The sequence below is a fragment of the Propithecus coquereli genome, unplaced genomic scaffold (assembly GCF_000956105.1).
Source record: "Propithecus coquereli isolate 6110/MARCELLA unplaced genomic scaffold, Pcoq_1.0 Scaffold125, whole genome shotgun sequence".
NCBI classification, from domain to species: domain Eukaryota; kingdom Metazoa; phylum Chordata; class Mammalia; order Primates; family Indriidae; genus Propithecus; species Propithecus coquereli.
The window spans coordinates 5,596,715-5,615,663 of NW_012136636.1; the positions used below are offsets into that span (position 1 = coordinate 5,596,715).

An 18,949-nucleotide genomic window follows, 5' to 3' on the forward strand; every position below is an offset into this window, starting at 1 on the left:
TGGAGTATCCATCAACTCAAGCATTTTACAGTTCTTTGTGTTAGGAATATTCCAATTCTAGCCTTTTAGTTATTTTAAGGTATACCCTAACTTATTGTTGATTATAGTCACTTTGTTGTGCTATCGAATATCATTCACTCTATCTATCTAACTGTATTTTTGCACCCATTAACCATCCCCACTTTATCCCCCCCTTCCCACTACATTTCCCATCCTGTAATGACCGTCATTCTACTCTCTGTCTCCATGAAATCAACTGTTTTTAATATTTAGCTCCCATATATGAGTGAGAACATGCATGATTTGTCTTTCTGTACTTGGCTTCTTATTTCACGTACCATAATATTCTCCAGTTCCATCCATGTTGCTCCAAATGACAGGATTCCATTATTTGTGGCTATATAATAATCTATTGTGTTTACCACAATTTCTTTATTCATTCTTCTGTTGATGGACACTTAGGTTGATTCCATATGTTGGCTATTGTGAATAGACAACAGTCAAGAAGGGAGTGCACATATCTTTTTGATATACTGAATTCCCATCCTTTGGATATATACCCTGCTACGGGATTGCTGGGTCAGATGTTAGTTCTAGTTTTAGTTTTTTGAGGAACCTCCATACTGTTTTCCATAGAGGTTGCACTAATTTACATTCCCACCAACAGTGTATGAGGGTTCCCCTTTCTCCACATCCTCACTAGCATTTGTTATTGCCAGTCTTTTTGATAAAAGCCGTTATAACTGGAGTGAGATGATATCTCATTGCATAATAGTTTTGATTTGCATATATCTGATCACTATTGATGTATGTGTTCTGGGAAAACTAGATACCCATATGCAGAAGAATGAAATTAGATTCTTATCTCTCACCAAGTACAAAAATCAAATCAAAGTAGATTAAAGACTTAAATCTAAGACCTGAAACTATGAAACTCCTACAAGAAAACACTGGGAAAATGTTTCAGGACATTGGTCTGGGCAAGGACTTTTTGAGTAATATCCCCAAAGCACAGGCAACCAAAGCAAAATTAAATGGGATCACATCAAGCTGAAAAGCTTCTACACAGCAAAGGAAACAATCCATAAAGGGAAGAGAAAACCCACAGAATGTGAGAAAATATTTGCAAACTACCCATCTGACAAGGGATTAATTACTAGAATATATACGGAATTCCAACAACTCAATAGGAAAAAATGAAATAATCTGATAAAAAAAATGGGCAAAGTATCTGAATAGACATTTGTCAAAGGAAGACAGATGTTCATACTTTTTGGAGAATTATTTGGTCACCATCATTGTCACAAGGCACAATCAATCGATGTGGCATAAATGGCTCTTACTCTATCATCAATGTTTAAGGACACAAGTAAAGGAAGAACTTCAGATCCCGGGGTCGATCTGAAGAGCTTTATTCTGGCATTTCAAAGCCACAAACTTGCCATGTCTGCAACAAAGTCCATGGCACCAAAAACCAGCAGGCACAGCAGCTTCAACTAGAGTTTTATTCCTGTTTATTGAGAGAAAATGGTTTTTATGGGACAATAATACAGTAGAGGGAGGATTAAGTCGGGGCTCCTGGTTGAAGAATATAAGAGGGCTGTCCGGAAAGTATCCAGCCATGTAAAATGAAAAATATATTAACAATGACTGGATACTTTCTGGACAGCCCTCATATGTGGAAAGCAAATAAAGATTCAAAAGAATGTTACATACCAATATTTAAGTGAATTTGTTATTTTAAAAGAAATCCTGACTATTGCTTATGTTAATTCTAATTCCTTCCGTCCAAAGCAGCAAAAGCTTTTTGACTGTTCTATTCAAGTTTGAAATCTCAAATAACATTTTTTAAGCCTGAGGGGCAGGGGTGGGGTATGAGGACAATGGCTTTCCTCCCTTTGCAGTGAGAATGTATATAGCAAAGTCATCTGTGTGTTATTATTTTATTAACGGTGGCCAGCATTTGGTGCGTAGGATGCTAGTAGTTTGCCTTTGAGGAAAGAGTAAACTTAAATATTCAGTATGCTATTACATGAAGAGGATAGAACCTTTTAGGTCAAGAAATATTCCCTACATCTTTGTTATTACTCCTCAATTTTGTTTTTTAAAAAATGAGTAGTTCAATACGATTTTCTCTTTCTACGACAGGTCATGTGCATCTTAGAAGCCTTCGGACATGCCAAGACAACACTTAATGATTCGTCCAGTTGCTTCATAAAGTATTTTGAGCTACAGTTCTGTGAGAGGAAAAAACATTTAACTGGAGGTAAGTGTGCAATTAGCAAATGGAGAGTTCCTGTGGTGCCAGCGGAGGGCAGAACAGCAGTGGCTGAAGGCATGGGACCAAATGAAGCGAATCTTCACTTTCCTGCACGTTTTAGATAGGCACACGGTGGAGAGAAGCCAGACAGAAGCCAATGCAGGGAAGACAAAATCTATTCTTCCTCATGGCTGTATTTAGAAACTTCTTGGGATAATTCTGGAAAGTTTTCACTATGTTAAAACAAGGATCAACCCTCAGGGGCACAGACGGGTGTGTGTACCTGAGATATCAGGTTATAAGTTCTAAATTTTTAATTATTATGAATTGAAAAATATTCTCAAATGCAAAGTGCACCTTCTCAAGATGATTATTGTGTGAACTGTATAATGCGCAGCCAAACCTAAACCAAAAATACTGAAATGAATCATCCCAGCTGAGCATAGAAATGAACTCAGTCAAATAAATTATAACCTTAGTATAAAACTTCTTCACATAACACATATTGAAATACATTTTAAGTAAAACGGAATCCATATTTTAAGATGATTGAATTAACACAAATCCAAACATCAGAATAGTCATCAAACTAAACCCAAACAAAATCTGTTTCTTCTTTGATTTAAATATTTAATGTATATTTTATGAAACTCCTTATTTAAAATTCAACTAATTTACAATTCACCTAGGATTTTACCTCTTTCCAATCAACACAGATCATCCATGCAAATTAATAATGTAAATACAATTGTAGGTGGAATATCTAATCTACCTGGAGGAATCAACTGTTTAAAATATCTTTTGCAACAGCTGTCAGCACCCAAATATTTGCTAACTATAAATGATTTTTGAAAGAACTCAATTTTATTTGGCTTTTTAAAGTTACCCTATCTTCCCTGCCAGAAATAAAAGTTAGTTTTGATCATAATCTAGAAACAAAAAAGTTGTGCTTTGCAGCAAGTGTATGTCAAAATAAAATTTCTACTGAATGGGATTTGATACATAATATGTATGAAAGGAATATAAGAAGATAGTTTTAGATGTTGGAGGGTTACTTTATACAATAGGAAAGGTTTTTGTTTTTAAATCCATGGCTTAGAATTCTGAAGCTCCCACTCCCGGCCCCCTTTAGAAAGACCTCATAGGAGACTCTTGAGTCACAAACTCTGGTTTTCAGGTCTTAGTTTGGTAACACCCCAGTGAGATGCTCGTCCCAGTGCAAGGCCCAGAATTATCCCTTTAATGATGAGCACGGTTTTCCCTCTGAGCTCTCAGTGACTGGTGAGTTGTAGGCATGAATCGTCCCTAAGTGGGTGGAAGTTCCCCAGGGGTGGGAAGCTAAAACGTTAAAAGCTGCAGGTCCCAGCATTTTGCCACTCAAATGTGTGGCCCGGGGACAAGGACTAAGTTGTAACTTGGGAGTTTGTTATCTCAGGATAACACCACCCAGACAGGCTGATAGAGACTCTGCATTTTAAGAAGTGTCCCAGGTGATTCACGCGGACACTGAAGTCTGAGAGTGCCGAGGACAGCAGGCCACTGTCGTTCATGCGCAGTTAGCACCTAGGGGAAAGCTCTCTTGGAATTTCGCTAGCACGGCATTTTTCTCAGTTCAATGTCTCCGTTATCTGGGGCGGCAGATACACAGTCACTGGCTTCTGAAGGTTTTATCCATTCCTGGTTTGGTTTCTTTCTTCCTCTCCTTCCTCCCTTCCTGCCTTCCTTCCTTCCTTCCTTTTTTTCTTTCGTTTTTTTTTTTGTTTTGTTTTGTTTTGATAGAGTTTAACGTGTCCTCTTCTTTAGAAATATTAACTCGGAAAATAATTATATACACATATTAAAAAGAACTAGAAAACTCTGTGGCACACTCTTACCGAGCCTTCTGTTAATGAGCAATCCCCATTAGCACGCGGTCCCACGCACCTTCTGCACCGACCCACAGCTCGCTCTGAGCCGCTGGTTCAGGCAGCGCACTGCGCGACCGCCATGCATGTTCATGCATATTCATGACGACGGGCCCGAAGGAGTGCAAGGTCCCGAAGAGCCCTCTGAATCGTGAAGGAGCTAAAAGCATAAATTCAATGTCATTTCAGCACTTGGTATAATTTATTCTTCTCTTATAAAAACAGCAATCCGGGCGTCCATGAAAGGTGTTCTCCACGTTGCTCCACGTTCCATATGGCTTTGCTACCCGTTCTGTTCTCCTAATTAACGTCCTTAACCCACTTGCTATCGCCTACGTGTGTTTGATAGCTTCCTGCTGTGTTCTTTCAAAAATTTGGCCAAATGATTTGATGATTGTTCTTTATGGTTTTTTTTTTTTTAAAAAAACTGCTTAAAAGTTTAAAACAACAACAACAAAACAGTGCTATTTGAGACGCATGACTAGAAGTGTGATGCCTGGAACACACGTGCTGGAGCCACAGTGCCCTGCAGGGGTCAGACTGGGAGCTCAGTTCCTGGTTTCCTGTATTTCAGAAGAGCAAAGGAAGATGCTCGGAGAATGTTTATCAGGAGAGGGAAAGTTCAAGTGCCATGTTTTTGAAGTTAAGTGTTGACAAAAATAAAAATGTTTACACTGAAAAAGAAAAGACTCAAGGGGAACATGACAAGTTTCTTCAAACATTCCCTGCCGCGGGGAAAGCGTCGTGAGTGCAGAGATAGGTAACGCATACTCCAAAGAGCTGGCAGCTGTGTCAGAGTGGGAACCTCCTCACCTGATCACAGAACCCCAGTGTGCGGCCTCCTGTCGGCCGCGTGTTTCTCACCCCAAAACTGGATATGCACAAGCAAGACGAAGGAGCACACACCCGAATGCCAAAAATAGTCCTGCCAAAACCAGGAAATTTGGAGTAGGCTATTTTAAAGATGCTACCTAGAGCTCCACATTCTCTAAGTGCAAATATGAGGTGTCTTGTTAAATGTTAGAGTATGTTAGCATTCAAGAGCTGCTATAACAAACCAACACAGACTCCGTGGTTTAAAACAACAGAAATTTGCTGTTTCTTGTTCTGGAGGCTAGAAGTCTGGAATTAAGATGTCTGTAGAGCCATGTGCTCTGGACTTCTTTGGGGAAGGGGTGGAAGATCCTTGCTTGCCTATCCCTGCCTTCTGATGGTTGCTGCCAGCCCTTTGTGTTCTGTAGCTTGTAGTTGCATTGATCCAATCTTTGCTGCTCTTGACATGTGGCCTTCTCCTCGTGCCTGTCATCCTCTTCTTAACAGACACTGAGGTAACGACTGAGGTAACAGTCGTATTGGATTAGGACCACCCTACTCCAGTATGACGCCATCCTCACTTGAGCACAATAGTTTCCCTTTTTCTAAGGCTTAGCTTTTCAGTTACCCTTGGTCAATTGTAGTGGAAAAATATTCAATGGGAAACTCCAGAAATAAACAATTCATAAGTTTTCAATCATGTGCTCTTCTGAGTAGCATGATGAAATCTGTGTCCTCCTGCTCGGTTCAGCCCAGGACTTGAATCCTGCCTTTGTCCAACACAGCCACACTGTCTACACTGCCTGCCTGTTAGTCACTTAGCAGCCCTCTCAGTTAACAATATTATTAATTGTTAATACTGTTGCAGTATTGCAATGTTTGTGCTCAAGTCACCCTTATTTTACTTAAAAATGGCCTCAAAACGTAAGAGTAGTGATGTTGGCAATTTGGATGTGCCAAAGAGAAGCTATAAAGTGCTTCCTTTAAGTGAAAAGGTGAAAGTTTGCGACTTAATAAGAAAAAAAATTGCATGCTGAGATTGCTAAGACCTACGGGAAGAAAGTATCTCTCCTAGCAGGTGAAATTGTGAACAGCATATTGCTATAAATGTTCTATTTTATCATGAGTTATTGTTGTTAATCTCCTATGGTGCCAAGTTATGAATTGAACTTTATCATAGGTATATATGTATAGGAGAAAAATAGCATCTATAGGGTTTGGTACTATCCTCAGATTCAGACATCCACTAGGGGTCTCAGAGTGTGTCCCCTGCAGATAATGGGGGACAACTGTAGCTTGTTATTAACGCTCTTTCCAAATAAGCTCACATTCACGGGCCTTGGGGATGAGGACTGTCCCCCAATATATATGTTTGCAGGACACAATTCAACCTGCACCGGAGAGTCAGGCGAGACCCACTGTGTCAGCTTTTACTTTTCAAAATTATTTTCAGTTTAAGAATAAATATTATCACTATTCAAAAAAAATAGGCCTTGAAAACTTTAAAAGCTATTAGTAAAAGTGATACTTTTTAATGATTTCATCTGTTGCCAAGACTCTTTTTATGAAAGAAAAATAAAAGATGCATTAATTTAAACTACTTTACACAATTTTTAAAGAGAGCTGAGTCATTCAAATCAGTCTCTTGTAAAAGCCTTCTGAATTTTAAATGTTCACTAAAATGGTTAATCAAATTGGAGGAAAGCTATTATATCTTAAACCAGGTCAAATAAATGTATATTACAGGTTGATTTTATACTTTATGGTAGACTGTATTTTTTTAAATTATCAACATTTATGAAATAGTTGTCACCATATTATTGGACAGGCGGTATTATCATAATAATTTTAAAATTGATAAATGCTGTATGTTTCCCTTATTGTTACTATTAGTTATACTTTTATAATTTAATATCAATTATTTCATCAGGGATACAACCAAAAATTATATTATTTAAAATACCATACTCACTTTTATGAAACATCAGTGATAGATAAGGATTGTTTCTTATTTTGGAGAAAATTTAATTAATAAATAACATTCTAATTTGGCTTCCAGCCCAGGTTTTTTCCCCATCTGATTATTTGCTTTACAAAATAATTATTATAGGCTCCCTGGTGTATATACCAGCACCCTTCAGGACTGAGTGTCTTGTAAAACATCTTGCTATCGCCCCCAGATAAGTTTACAGGAAGTTAATGTATAAATAAAAGGAAAATTTTGCCAATAATGACTTAGTGTTAGTTGTATAGTACATTTCATTTGAGACTTGAGGTAATTTGCTAATATCTTTGTCTGAATTCCTAGTGATTTGTGTTTTTCATCCAGGAATGCAAAGAGGTTTACATAATGTGACACACAAGTCCACTTATGAAATTAACGGCAGAGAGTGTAATAGATACCTAGTTCCCAGTTCTTTCTCTTATGATCAAGTTCATTCCTTGTCTTTTAAGGGAATAAAAGTAAAAGGGTAAACTCACAGCTAATGGAGACAGGGCACACTGTATGGAGGAAGGACACGCTTGTAGCCCTGGCTTGGGTGAGTCAAATGCATTACTTGTAACCAAAATGTTTGTACCTCCATAATATCCTGAATTTAAAAAAAAAAAGAAAAGATTACTTTACTGACACCTACTGGATAGGGTCTTACACAAACGTGCAAACATGTAACACAAGTAAGGCAACAAGATTGCCTATTCTAAGTCTGATACATGAAATATTTTTTAAAGAATAAAATGAATAGGTTTAATTAAAAAGAATAAAAAAATAAAAGGTCATTCACTTTAGACTATCTACAGATTGTTATATAATACACAAAGCTGTTACAAAACATACACCAATAAAATAGAAAAATATACTATATTTCTTCATTCTTGTCATCAGCTAATCACTTTATTGTTTGTAAATCTTGAAATATATGTGACAATGATGTTCTCAGTTGGCTCTTTGTTATTTTAATTTGTTCACAAGTCACCTCCTTCTCGGGAACTACAAGTTAAAAAGCGATCTTCATGTAAGGAAGTTCAGCACAGTAGAAAAGGGACGTCCTGATCAAATCTCAACTTGGCCTTCAGGTTGTAACACCCAGTGAATGCCACTTACCTCTTTTCCCCACTACCAAATTAGGGCCCAGACCCCACGCTCTCCTGTGTTTCTTTCAGCTGTGTTTCACTAAACTGGAAATAAACCATTTTTGAAGTTGACTATCATTCTTATGATAAAAGGTATAAATGGTTTAACAGAGCCGACTCTGAAAGGGATAAAGACAGCAGTGAGAAAGGAATTGTGAACGTTGGCATCAGCGCATCTTCATAAACCTCTCCACTTGGCTAAGAGAGCTTGTGAGCAGACCGCAGGGCTAGGCATGTACCAAATCCCACTAGGCCACTAGGTATTCAAAACTGAAACATTCTGTTTATTGAAGGTAAGTCTCAGCTACTGACTAGGTAATTTTTCAAACAACGAAGTGATCTCCTCTTCTGGGATATTTATTATTGAAGAGAATTCTATTTACCAAAAACTGATTGAAGGACTTTTAGAAGGTCACCACATTCCAGGAAACATAGTGTTTTACCATCCTGTATAGCTACCTTGGGTTAGGGGATGGTCTCTTTCACTGATATTTTCTTTTTTTTTTCTTATACTTTCCTACATTGCTTACTTGTTAAAAACTGGTAGAAATTGAGAGTCCATACAATCATGCTTTTAACTGCATCCAGAACGTGAAAGGTGCCAAATTCATCGACATCAGCCATGTATTCAGCTAGGTTGAAAGACAGGTGTTTGTAGGGTTCTAAGTTCCTTAGCTCCTTGGGCAGGTACACAGTCACTAGAGCCACAGCTGCCTAGCTCTTTTCCTATACAGCTCCATGGCCTTGGGCAGCTCAGTGACTTCTATGTCTCCTTTTCCTCTTCTGTGTAGGGGCATAATCATCACCACAAACTCTTAGGGTCCCCATGAGTACTGAAGGTGGTAATATTGCTCTTTAAATCACTCGTCTTTTCTTCTTTTTCTTTCACTTTTATTTCAAATCTTAGATTCTCCCTTTCCCAGAAATATGCTGGGGGAACTGCAAAGGGAGAGGGACCCAGAATCCCTGTGTGGCATGGGAAGAGTATTTGTCTCTTGTTCTTTTCTGTGCTCTAAAGACATATAAGTCTATTTCAGTTTGAAATTGAAATTTACTAACAATAGGAAAAATCTTCCAATAAATATGTAAAGCCTATGCTATCTACTTATGAAGCTCAAACTTTAGAGTTAGCACAAATGAGATGGAAAGTATATCGGGGCCTTTGCCTTGTGTTTTTTTTTTCAAATCTTGATTTTAAATAAGCAAATCAGAGATATAATAAGAGATAAATAATCATCTTCATTATTATCATCATTATCCTCGGTATTACCTACTTGATTGTACACTCTTTTAAAAGTTTCAGAGTGCTTTAATGCATCTTAGCTTGCATGAAGAGCAGCATATTTTATGGCAGACAGCTTGAGCTTTGGAGATAAGCCACTTGGGTTCAAGTGTGTGTAGACCTGCAGCAGAATTTAAATGAGGCAATGTTGGAAAGGCCCCCAGCACGGTATCTGGTATGCAGTAGGTGCTTTAATTGATAGTACCTTTCTCTTGGAGTCCAGAGGAAGCCTGATTCATTTCTGTCTTTTCTTCCCCATATCAGGGATGGGGAAGATGAAAGGAAGGGTATGTGGAGATTGGCAGAGTCAGGTGCAGGTATAACAACCCATCCCTTTGACTCCTAGGTGAGGCACTTTCACTCACATGTCATGACTCCTAGTATTAATGGTCATGGAGAATGAGGTGAAAAGAAATGCATAGGTGTGAAAGATAACATATTTGGCTATATTAATTAATCAATAGTATGCTTTTGGTGATTGCTAATTGAAGGTGTTATGGGGCTTTCTGGGAACAGGTCCTGACTGGTCATGTATCTGTAACTAGATGGGTGGATCAGGATGACAGTGGATATTAGAAGTGTCTGGAAGGACAGGGGTAGCAATTTTTCTTTCTTGGAAAGAGAGGGCAGTTTATTTCCCCCACTTCCTTTCACAATGGACAAAAATTGGTATTTCTCTATAAAATATTTTATTGCAAATTATGTTGTATATAATGTGCAAATATATATTTTTTCAGTGTCAAAATTTTTAGAGAAAGATATATTCATATATAGATACTTATAGAGGTTTAGAAGTATATTTCTAGTCAAGAATATTTCAGACATAAAAAAAGAATATTCGGACATAAAAGAGCTTTTAAAACATACAAGTCTTGAGAAGTCAGTAAATCAATCAGTTAGTGGAATGTTTTCTTTCTGTGCATGGACACTTGCATGAATGAGGCCTGAAACCTCTTTAACTTAGAACCCATCATTTCCCTTCCATTATTACAATTTCATTTCAGAAACAACAAAAAGATCTGCATTTTCTCTATCTGGAAGAACATTAACAGCCTCATGACAATTTGAATTTTTGGCTGTCTTTTGTTTGCTTCCATCCAAAAGCTCATTCAAGACATTTTTTTTTTTTTTTTGAAATCCTACTGATCAGAATCCTGCTAATCCACAGCAATTTTATTCACTGCTGGAGATGAGATAACCAGGTTGATTAATAATTACACTGTTTTTGAATTTAAATGAAAGGTATTGAAGTGACTAGATGATGTGGCATTTGATTAGCTTTGAATACTGCTGTAAGCTAAGCTGGTCTGTTGGCTGGGACAAGTGGGTGTCAGCTAACCCTTTCTCCAAAAGCAGGGGCATGATGAGCATTTAGTCCTCCATTCCCCCCTGATGTTTTATGCTTGAAGACCAGGAAAAAATAATGGAAGGGAGCAACCATGGCAGTTTATTTCAAATGTGTGCAGATTTAAAAAAAATATCTTGAGCAATAAATTACTTCAGGATTATTATTATTAATATTAAACAGAAAATGTTTTCAACAAAGAATTTATTTAATAAGAAAAAAGCAAAAGGAAATAAAAATTAAAACCTCAACTTAAAATTACCACCTGATTAATGCAGAGACGTGTGCACACACATCGCGCACACACATGCACACCCACTGACGCTTCTTACTACTGCAGAACCCAACACTACCCCATTCTAATTTTAACATCACCTTTAAGTTTTAATGTCACTAATTAAAGGGATATTTTGAAAGAAACTTTCTTTATGTACCCATGACAACTTTCCTAAACAGTTATAAGGTATATTACTTACAAAGAGATAGTAATTCTGATTTTTTAAAACTCTGATAATAACTCTGATTAGTTAAATTGACATTTACTAAATGAGCCAGAGGCAAAGCACTGTAAATAGTAGTTCTGGTTGTTACAGTAGATTTGCTGCATAATACTAAAATTGGGTGATCTCACATTTTTGCTTTTAGGGGCTGGACTCTAGAATAATTCTTAGCAGATTCATTATACGATTTTTTTATAGTTCAAATGAAGGAAATAATTAAATTCATTTGCCTTCCTAACAACTGCCATTCTTTGACACCCCCCCATAATATTGATGATGGATTCTTACTTCAAAGAGGAAAACTATAGTAATCCACATTTGCATTTGCAAATCAAATATACAATTGTTTAATTATCATTCATAATAAGAATAAACCTATATTCAAGTAAAAAGATGCTCCAGAAACAATAGAAATTTTATAATGCCAAACATACAGCCATAATTTTGATTAACACTAGCTTCTGTATTGCCAATCCTAATCTGTAAAGCAAAATTGAGGTTGTGATTCCAATATTACTTTCTTCTGGTATTGTTGGTATTGTTCAGCTACCATGAAACAAATTTCAACACCGTATATTTATATGGGTTCTATTTTGTTTTCTTTTGTGAAATTTTGCAAGTCAAGGATCAAAATAATAAACATTAGATATTAGTCCTATTACTACACATGTGAAGTCACAAGTAAATAGGAAGATGAATAAACACTATTGACATTGGGCACGAATTACTTTATAGACATGTCACCTACCTCACGTCCTAATTGGTTTATAAACTTTACTGTTGAAGTATCTGTTTCATTATCTGTCACTATGATATAATGCATAATTTAGCTCATTTTTATAATTTTAATATAGGCCTTGAAATTTCCTAAATTATATTCCATTCATGAAATTCTATTTGCATAAATTCAAGTTACATTTTCCTTTGGTTCAATGGGTTTTTTACAGTGTTTTCAGCAGTGAGGAAAGATCATTGTCTATATCCCTGGGCCTTAAGGGTGCAGCCATATACAATTCTGATCTGGTTGCTAGTAATGCTTGTCAGTGACTATAGCAGAGCTGTTTATAAACAATATATATTGATATATTAAATAGTAGGGTGGATGGAGCTTTCAAAATGTGAGACATTAATGGAGAAAATTCTATATCTTTGTTATAGGCAATAGCAAGTCTTATTTTAGATTTTATTTGTTCATTAAAGTTTGATATTGGATATGGGACAAGGAAAGGATGCCCCCTCTCACTATTTATTTTCAGCCTCATGCTGGAAATACTTGCTAATGCAATAAGACAAGAAAATGGAGAGAAAAGTAAACAGATTAGGAAGAAACAAATCAAACAGTCTTTGCAGATAATGTGATTGTCATGAAGAAAATCTGAAAGAACTAACAAAAATGCTTCTTGAACTAATACGCGATTATAGGAAGATTGCATAATATAAGGTTAATATACACAAATCATTCACTTCATTCACTTTCCTATATACTTGCAATGAATAATTGAAATTTGAATTAAAAACATAACATCATTTATATTAATTCCAAAAAAGTGAGATACTTAAGTATATATCTAACAAAATATTTATAAAATCCATTTGAGGAAAACTAAAATCTCCGATGAAATAAATCAAAGAAAATTTAAATAAATGGAGATGGATAGGAAGATTCAATATTGTGAAGATACATCAGTTCATTTCCAATTGATCTATAGATTCAACAAAATCCTAATCAAAATCCAAAAGAGTTACTTTGTGGATAACAAAAAACTGATTCTAAAGCTTACACATAGAGGCAAATCCAGAACAACATTGAAGAACAAAGTTGAGGAACGACTGGACCCAACTTCAAGACTTACTATAAAGCTACAACAATTAAGATAGTGTGGTATTGGTGACATAACAGTCAAATGGATCAATTAAACAGAAAGAACATGAATAAATAGGTGCACACAAATATATTCACCTTATCTTGATTAAAGGAACAAAGACAATTGAATGGGGGATAATCTTTCAAAAAATTATACTGGAACAACAGGAAATCTCCATGCAAAAATAAATGAATCTAGACATGGACATTTCACAAAAATTAACTCAAAATTTATTATAAACCTAAAGGTAAAAAGAAAAGCATAAAAATTTTAGTAGATGACATAGGAAAAATTCTAGGTAATCTTGGGTTTGCTATTGACTCTTTAGATACAATACCAAAGGCACAATCTGTGACATAAATAATTGATAAGTGAAACCTTATTAAAATTTAAAATTTTTGCTCTGTGAAAGACATTGCTAAGAGAATGAAATGAAAAGCACTGATAGGGAGAAAATATTTGCAAAACGTATATCTGTTAAGGAATTACTATCCAAAATATACAAAGCACTCTTAAAACTCAACAATAAAAAAAAAGATGCAGTTTAAAAAATGGACAAAATATCGAATAGACATCTCATCAGAGAAGATACAGAGATAACAATTAAGCATATGAGATATTCAGCATCATATGTCATTAGAATATTTAAAATTAAATCAGTTAGATACCACTATACACTTATTAGAATAGCTAAAATCCAAAACACTGACTACACCAAATCCTGGGGAGGATGTGGAGCAACAGGAGCCATTACTCATTGCCCTTGAAATGTAAAATGGTACAGCCACTATGGAAGACAGTGTGGCAGTTTCTACAAAGTCTTACCATAGGAACCAGGAATCATGCTCTTTTGAATTTACCCAAATGAGTTGAAAACTTACATCCACACAAAATGTGACATAAATGTTTATAGCAGCTTTATTCATAGTAGCAAAAACTGGAAGCTGACAACATGTCCTTTAATAAGTGAATGGATAAACAAACTGTGGTACATTGATACAGTGGAATATTATTCACTGATAAAAAATGACCTAATAAGACACAAAGAAACATGAATGAACCTTAAATGCATATCACTAAATGAAAGAAGCCAGTCTAAAATGGCTACACACATGTACGAGTTCAACTATGTGGCATTCTGCAAAAGACAAAACTATAGAGACAATAAAAAGATCAGTGGTTGCCAGGGGTTAAGCCAGAGGGATGAATGGGTAAGTGGAGCACAGGGGATTTTTAGATGTTTAGGGCAGTGAAACTATTCTATAGGATACTATAACAGTGGATCCCTGATGATATACTTTTCTCTAAACCCACAGAACTGTACAACACAAAGAGCGAAGACTAATGTGAACTATGGACTTTAGTTAGTTAATAAGAATTTGTCAATTTTAACAAATGTACCATGTTAATAAAATATATTAATAATACAGAAAACAATGGATTAGAGGTAGTGGATAAGGGGCTATACTGGAACTCTTCGTACTTTCTGTTTAGTTTTTCTGGAAATCTAAAGCTGCTCTAGAAAATAAAGTCTATTAATTTTTTTAGAAATGTCTCTGCTGGAAAAGAAGCTGCATTATTATATCTTATAATTAATTAATATGTGTAAATTTATGGAAATGAAATCTAATAATGCCATTTAACAGAATCCCTTTTCTTTTCTTAACCAGCCAGAATTTATACATACATGCTAGAGAAATCCAGACTTGTTTCACAACCTCTTGGCCAGAGCAATTTTCTTGTTTTCTACTTGTTAATGGATGGGTTATCTGCTGAAGAAAAATACGGACTTCACCTTAATAATTCATATGCACACCGGTGAGTGACTAAGCATTTTCTATCTAAAGCTTCTGCTTTCAAACTGCGGTGGCAATTTGCAGTCTTACATTGGCTTCTTACTTCTCAGAGTAGAAATGTGATTAATGGTGATTAAAAGATAATCATTTGATACTATTAGAGCCATCCATATAACAAGGTTATAACTGTTTATTGAATGTTTAGGTGAAATTGCATGTGTGTATGTGCGTGTGAACCTATACTTCTATTTTACTAGTTTTTAAATCGAAATAAAAAATATGAGTGTATATGCAAACTCCCCCTATTCCTTTCGAGTATTTTGGACCCAACATTGGGTTATGCATTCCTAGTCTTCGGTCCTCTTTTGAAACAATGGGAAATATTGTTTGAGAAAGTATCATTCCTAAGCATCAGGTGAGATTACATAACGCGTTAAGATGAACAACATATGTAAACGGAGAGGCTTCTTTTCTTCGCTGGGGGCAGAAAGTGTTTGTGATAAAATGAAGATGTGGTGGTCCCAGGATGATGGTGGAATGAGAGGCCACATAGAAGTGAGCTGAAGAGTGTTTCTTCAACATATGCACTTCTGCCAGCTGCCTCGTCCAGTGTGTCCCCGCAGAAGGACTGGTCCAGATTTGGATTAGGATGAGAATTACAAATGAAAAGGGCAGGAAACCTAATCCAGAAGAGAAGCTGGTGAGACAATGTAGCAGGAGAGAACTAGATCCGGACCCACACTCACCAGTGAGTTCGGTGGCCAGGGGTGGGGGAAAGAGACCCTGGAAGAGATGTGGATTTACCTCAGGTGATGCTAACACCAGATCTGTGGTTTCCCAGGTGTTTGTTATGGATCTTTGAGAATGGTGTGAGTTTGCTATAGGAGAAAGCACACTCACATGCACACACAGATAGCCGAGACGGTGGCGGAGGCCACAGTGGTGGTTGAAAAGACAGGTGCCTGGGTCTTTCCCCATGGGTCAGCCCTGTTGACATTTGCATGGGCTGCTTTAAGCCTGTGGAAAACAATCTCCACTTCCTCTCTGTGTTGCTGTGTTCTTTCTTCATCTTAATTCACCCTATTCTGGTGGAGGAGACATTAGCCATTGTGTTGGTAATAGTCAAAGTGATACGATGTAAAATAAAGTTGGGGATGGAGATGGAGGTGGGTGTCCTGTTTTATGTGGGTTAATTGGGAGGGCTCCTTTCTAGTGGCACCTGGTGTGCAGACACCTGAGAAGGCCATGCAAAGATCTTGTGGTGGGGGTGGGGAGATAGTGTCCAAGGTGGGCAAAAATGCACAGGGAAAAAAATTTGGTGTTTGAGGAATATCTTGAAGGCCTGTAGTTGTGACTAGAGACCCATGGGCAAGAGGGAGAAGAGTAGACACGACACAGAAAGGGCAGCATAGACAGAAATCTGGATTCCATTCTGAGCTGACGGGAGGTGATGGAGGTTGCCGGGGCGGAAGGGAACTGGTTTCACTCTGAAGGTGACTCAGCCTCTGTGGAGATGCCACTGTGGTGGGCACAGCCGGAGCAGGGACTAGCACCTGGTGTGGGAATTAGAGGCAGTTTGGCACCGAGGGGGCAGCGGCAGTGCAGGCGGGAGGAGGGTGAGACCCAGGGTGTGTGTTGAGGACGGGAAGTCAGGCTTTGCGGATGGATTGAACGTGGGATGTGAGGAAAAGAGACAGGCAAGAACAATTCTATGGCTGTGGCCTGCACAACGCATGGTGCCATTTGCAGTGTGTCAGGGCTAGAAGAGAAGTTGGGTACCTGAGGAGGAGCTGCGTAGCCAGAGAAGCCATTGTGCTGCTTCTGATGGGTCAAGACGGAGACCCCTGTTGGAAATGGAGTGGAGGTGGCAGGCTGGAGCTGGAGCCGCGAGGTGTTTCCCAGGGGATGGGGTCAATGTCAGGCTGACCTCTGAGAACCCGTGGTAGAAGCGACCGATCATCTGTCCCACTGTTGCTGGAGGTGTGCACATAATAGGTGGGGCCGGGGAAGACAATGAATTGGTCATAGCCCAATTTACCATTGCATTACTAATCACTGTCATTAAATTTCAGTGAAAATGCTGCACCCAGTGGTGTAGGTACAGTTGATCATGTTGAGTAAGAGAAAAGTAGTCAAGACATTAAAAAATCAGAATGGTATTTTATTTAAAAAGAAAAACTACTTTGATGTTTACCATTTCCAAAATAGAAAAGAAATTTAGAAGAAAGAGAAAACCTTAATATTGAAGTGTGGTAGCCAAGGCAAAAGTGATAGAAACATAGAAATTCCAAACTTCCAGAATATTAGAAATATTTTTTATCAAATTCCTTCATGTTATAAAGGAGGAATTCAAAGCCAGAGACAAGAAGAAGCTTGTACTGAAGTGAATAAATTATGCAACAGCAGTATTGGCAAAACCTGTTACCCGAGATTAACTTTTGATTTTTCTACTTTGAACATCTCTAATTTAACATGTCCTTCCAGGGAAAAAACATCAGATTGGATACTATGGGCTGCATTTTGAGGCTAGTCTGTGAAGAAGAAAAGTTCTTTGGTCTTCTACGCTCCCAGTCTTTCTAACAAGCAAAAACTCAAAGCCTATAGCACATACTTGGTTTCGAGCGTGAATCTGTGTCTGTGTGTGTCTTTGTGTGTGTGCATGAGGGTGTGTGCTTGGTATTGCAGACATAGAGCCACTGAAGAATAAAAGACAATCATCTAATCTACCATTCAAAGAAACAATTTAACTTTTTGATCTGTGGTTTGCATGAGTCTTTTGAAGTATGTGAGTGTGTGGGAGAAAACAAGGATTTCTTTATTAAACCTCAGTTCTGACATTCATTTCTCTTTACGAAAAGAGAGTTTGGAATCACTTAGGCTATTTAGAAAGTCAAACAGTCAGGGGTGACTTTATGAGGAGCTCCAACAGGAAAAAACTCAGGAAAATCATGAATAATTCAATTCTCTTGAACAAAGCAGTTATTTTATTAAAATGTATTCTAAATATCAAATGGGTTCAAAACAACATTTTCCAATGAAAACATACACCACCACTCCAGATTCATAAAGATATCAACTGGATTATTTGTACAATGAAAATTCCATAGAAAAATATATTCTTTAATAATAAAACAAACTGTTTTGCAAGTTATATTATATATATCACAGTATTTTTGTGATTCATGTTATATGGGTCTTCTCACATTTATAATATTGGTGGATCTTCTCACTTTACAATGTTGGTCAAGTTTGAGGAGTTTATATGAGTTTGTATTTGAATGTGGGTTGGGAACTAATCTTTTGTTTAGTAATTGTGAATATTGAGTCTCATAATTTTGGAAATCGTTTGGCTTGTTTACAATCAGAAATATAGATCTGAATTTTCTTGCTTTCTAACCTTTCACAAACTGACTATCCTTCTGGGTCTTCTCCTTAAAATTGGTGCTCATAGGCTATTTATAAAGTGCTTAATACCATGCTAGAATACTAGTATATTAAGAATGCCATATATATATATATATATATGCACATACATACACACAATGTATGCACATATATTATATATGTATACTATCATTGAGTGCTGTTATCATCACATCTACTTACTTGATTTTCTTTAAAAAGATGTTGATCTTTCCATTAAATAGAACAAACCAGCCTATACGTTACCATCTGAATACACCATCTCTTTGCTGATTCACTTATTCCACAGTGGAGCTTATAGAGAAATTTTGATGAAGTATTGATATGTTGACTCTTAAAGCAAACACTACAAAAGAAATCACAAGCCTGCTTCCTTCAAGTTCATCTGTCTCTTCTTTGTTCATAACAATTCATTACCTACATGAAACAAAATGAAATACACACGTAACGGTAATGGTAACTTGAGATTAAGGCATACTCAATATTTATCATATCTTCTTCTGTGATGGGATCTCCAAAGAAAAGAAAACATTGGTGTAGCTAATGCCTTTATAGTTAAAGCTGCAAAAGTTGTTTTTAAACTTTGACTCTGTTTTTCGAACTAAAAGTTTTCAAAGTTTCATATAAAA

At 36.8% G+C, this 18,949-nt stretch overlaps 1 protein-coding gene across 1 annotated transcript in view; it reads left to right on the plus strand.

Annotated features, from left to right (window-relative positions):
- MYO16 (myosin XVI) overlaps window positions 1-18,949 on the plus strand; it is a 542,291-nt gene that overhangs the window by 232,252 nt on the left and 291,090 nt on the right. The window contains exons 14-15 of the mRNA XM_012637927.1: window positions 2,149-2,266; window positions 14,772-14,919. Of these exons, the coding sequence (XP_012493381.1) occupies window positions 2,149-2,266; window positions 14,772-14,919 (266 nt within the window). The remainder of the gene's footprint in view (window positions 1-2,148; window positions 2,267-14,771; window positions 14,920-18,949) is intronic.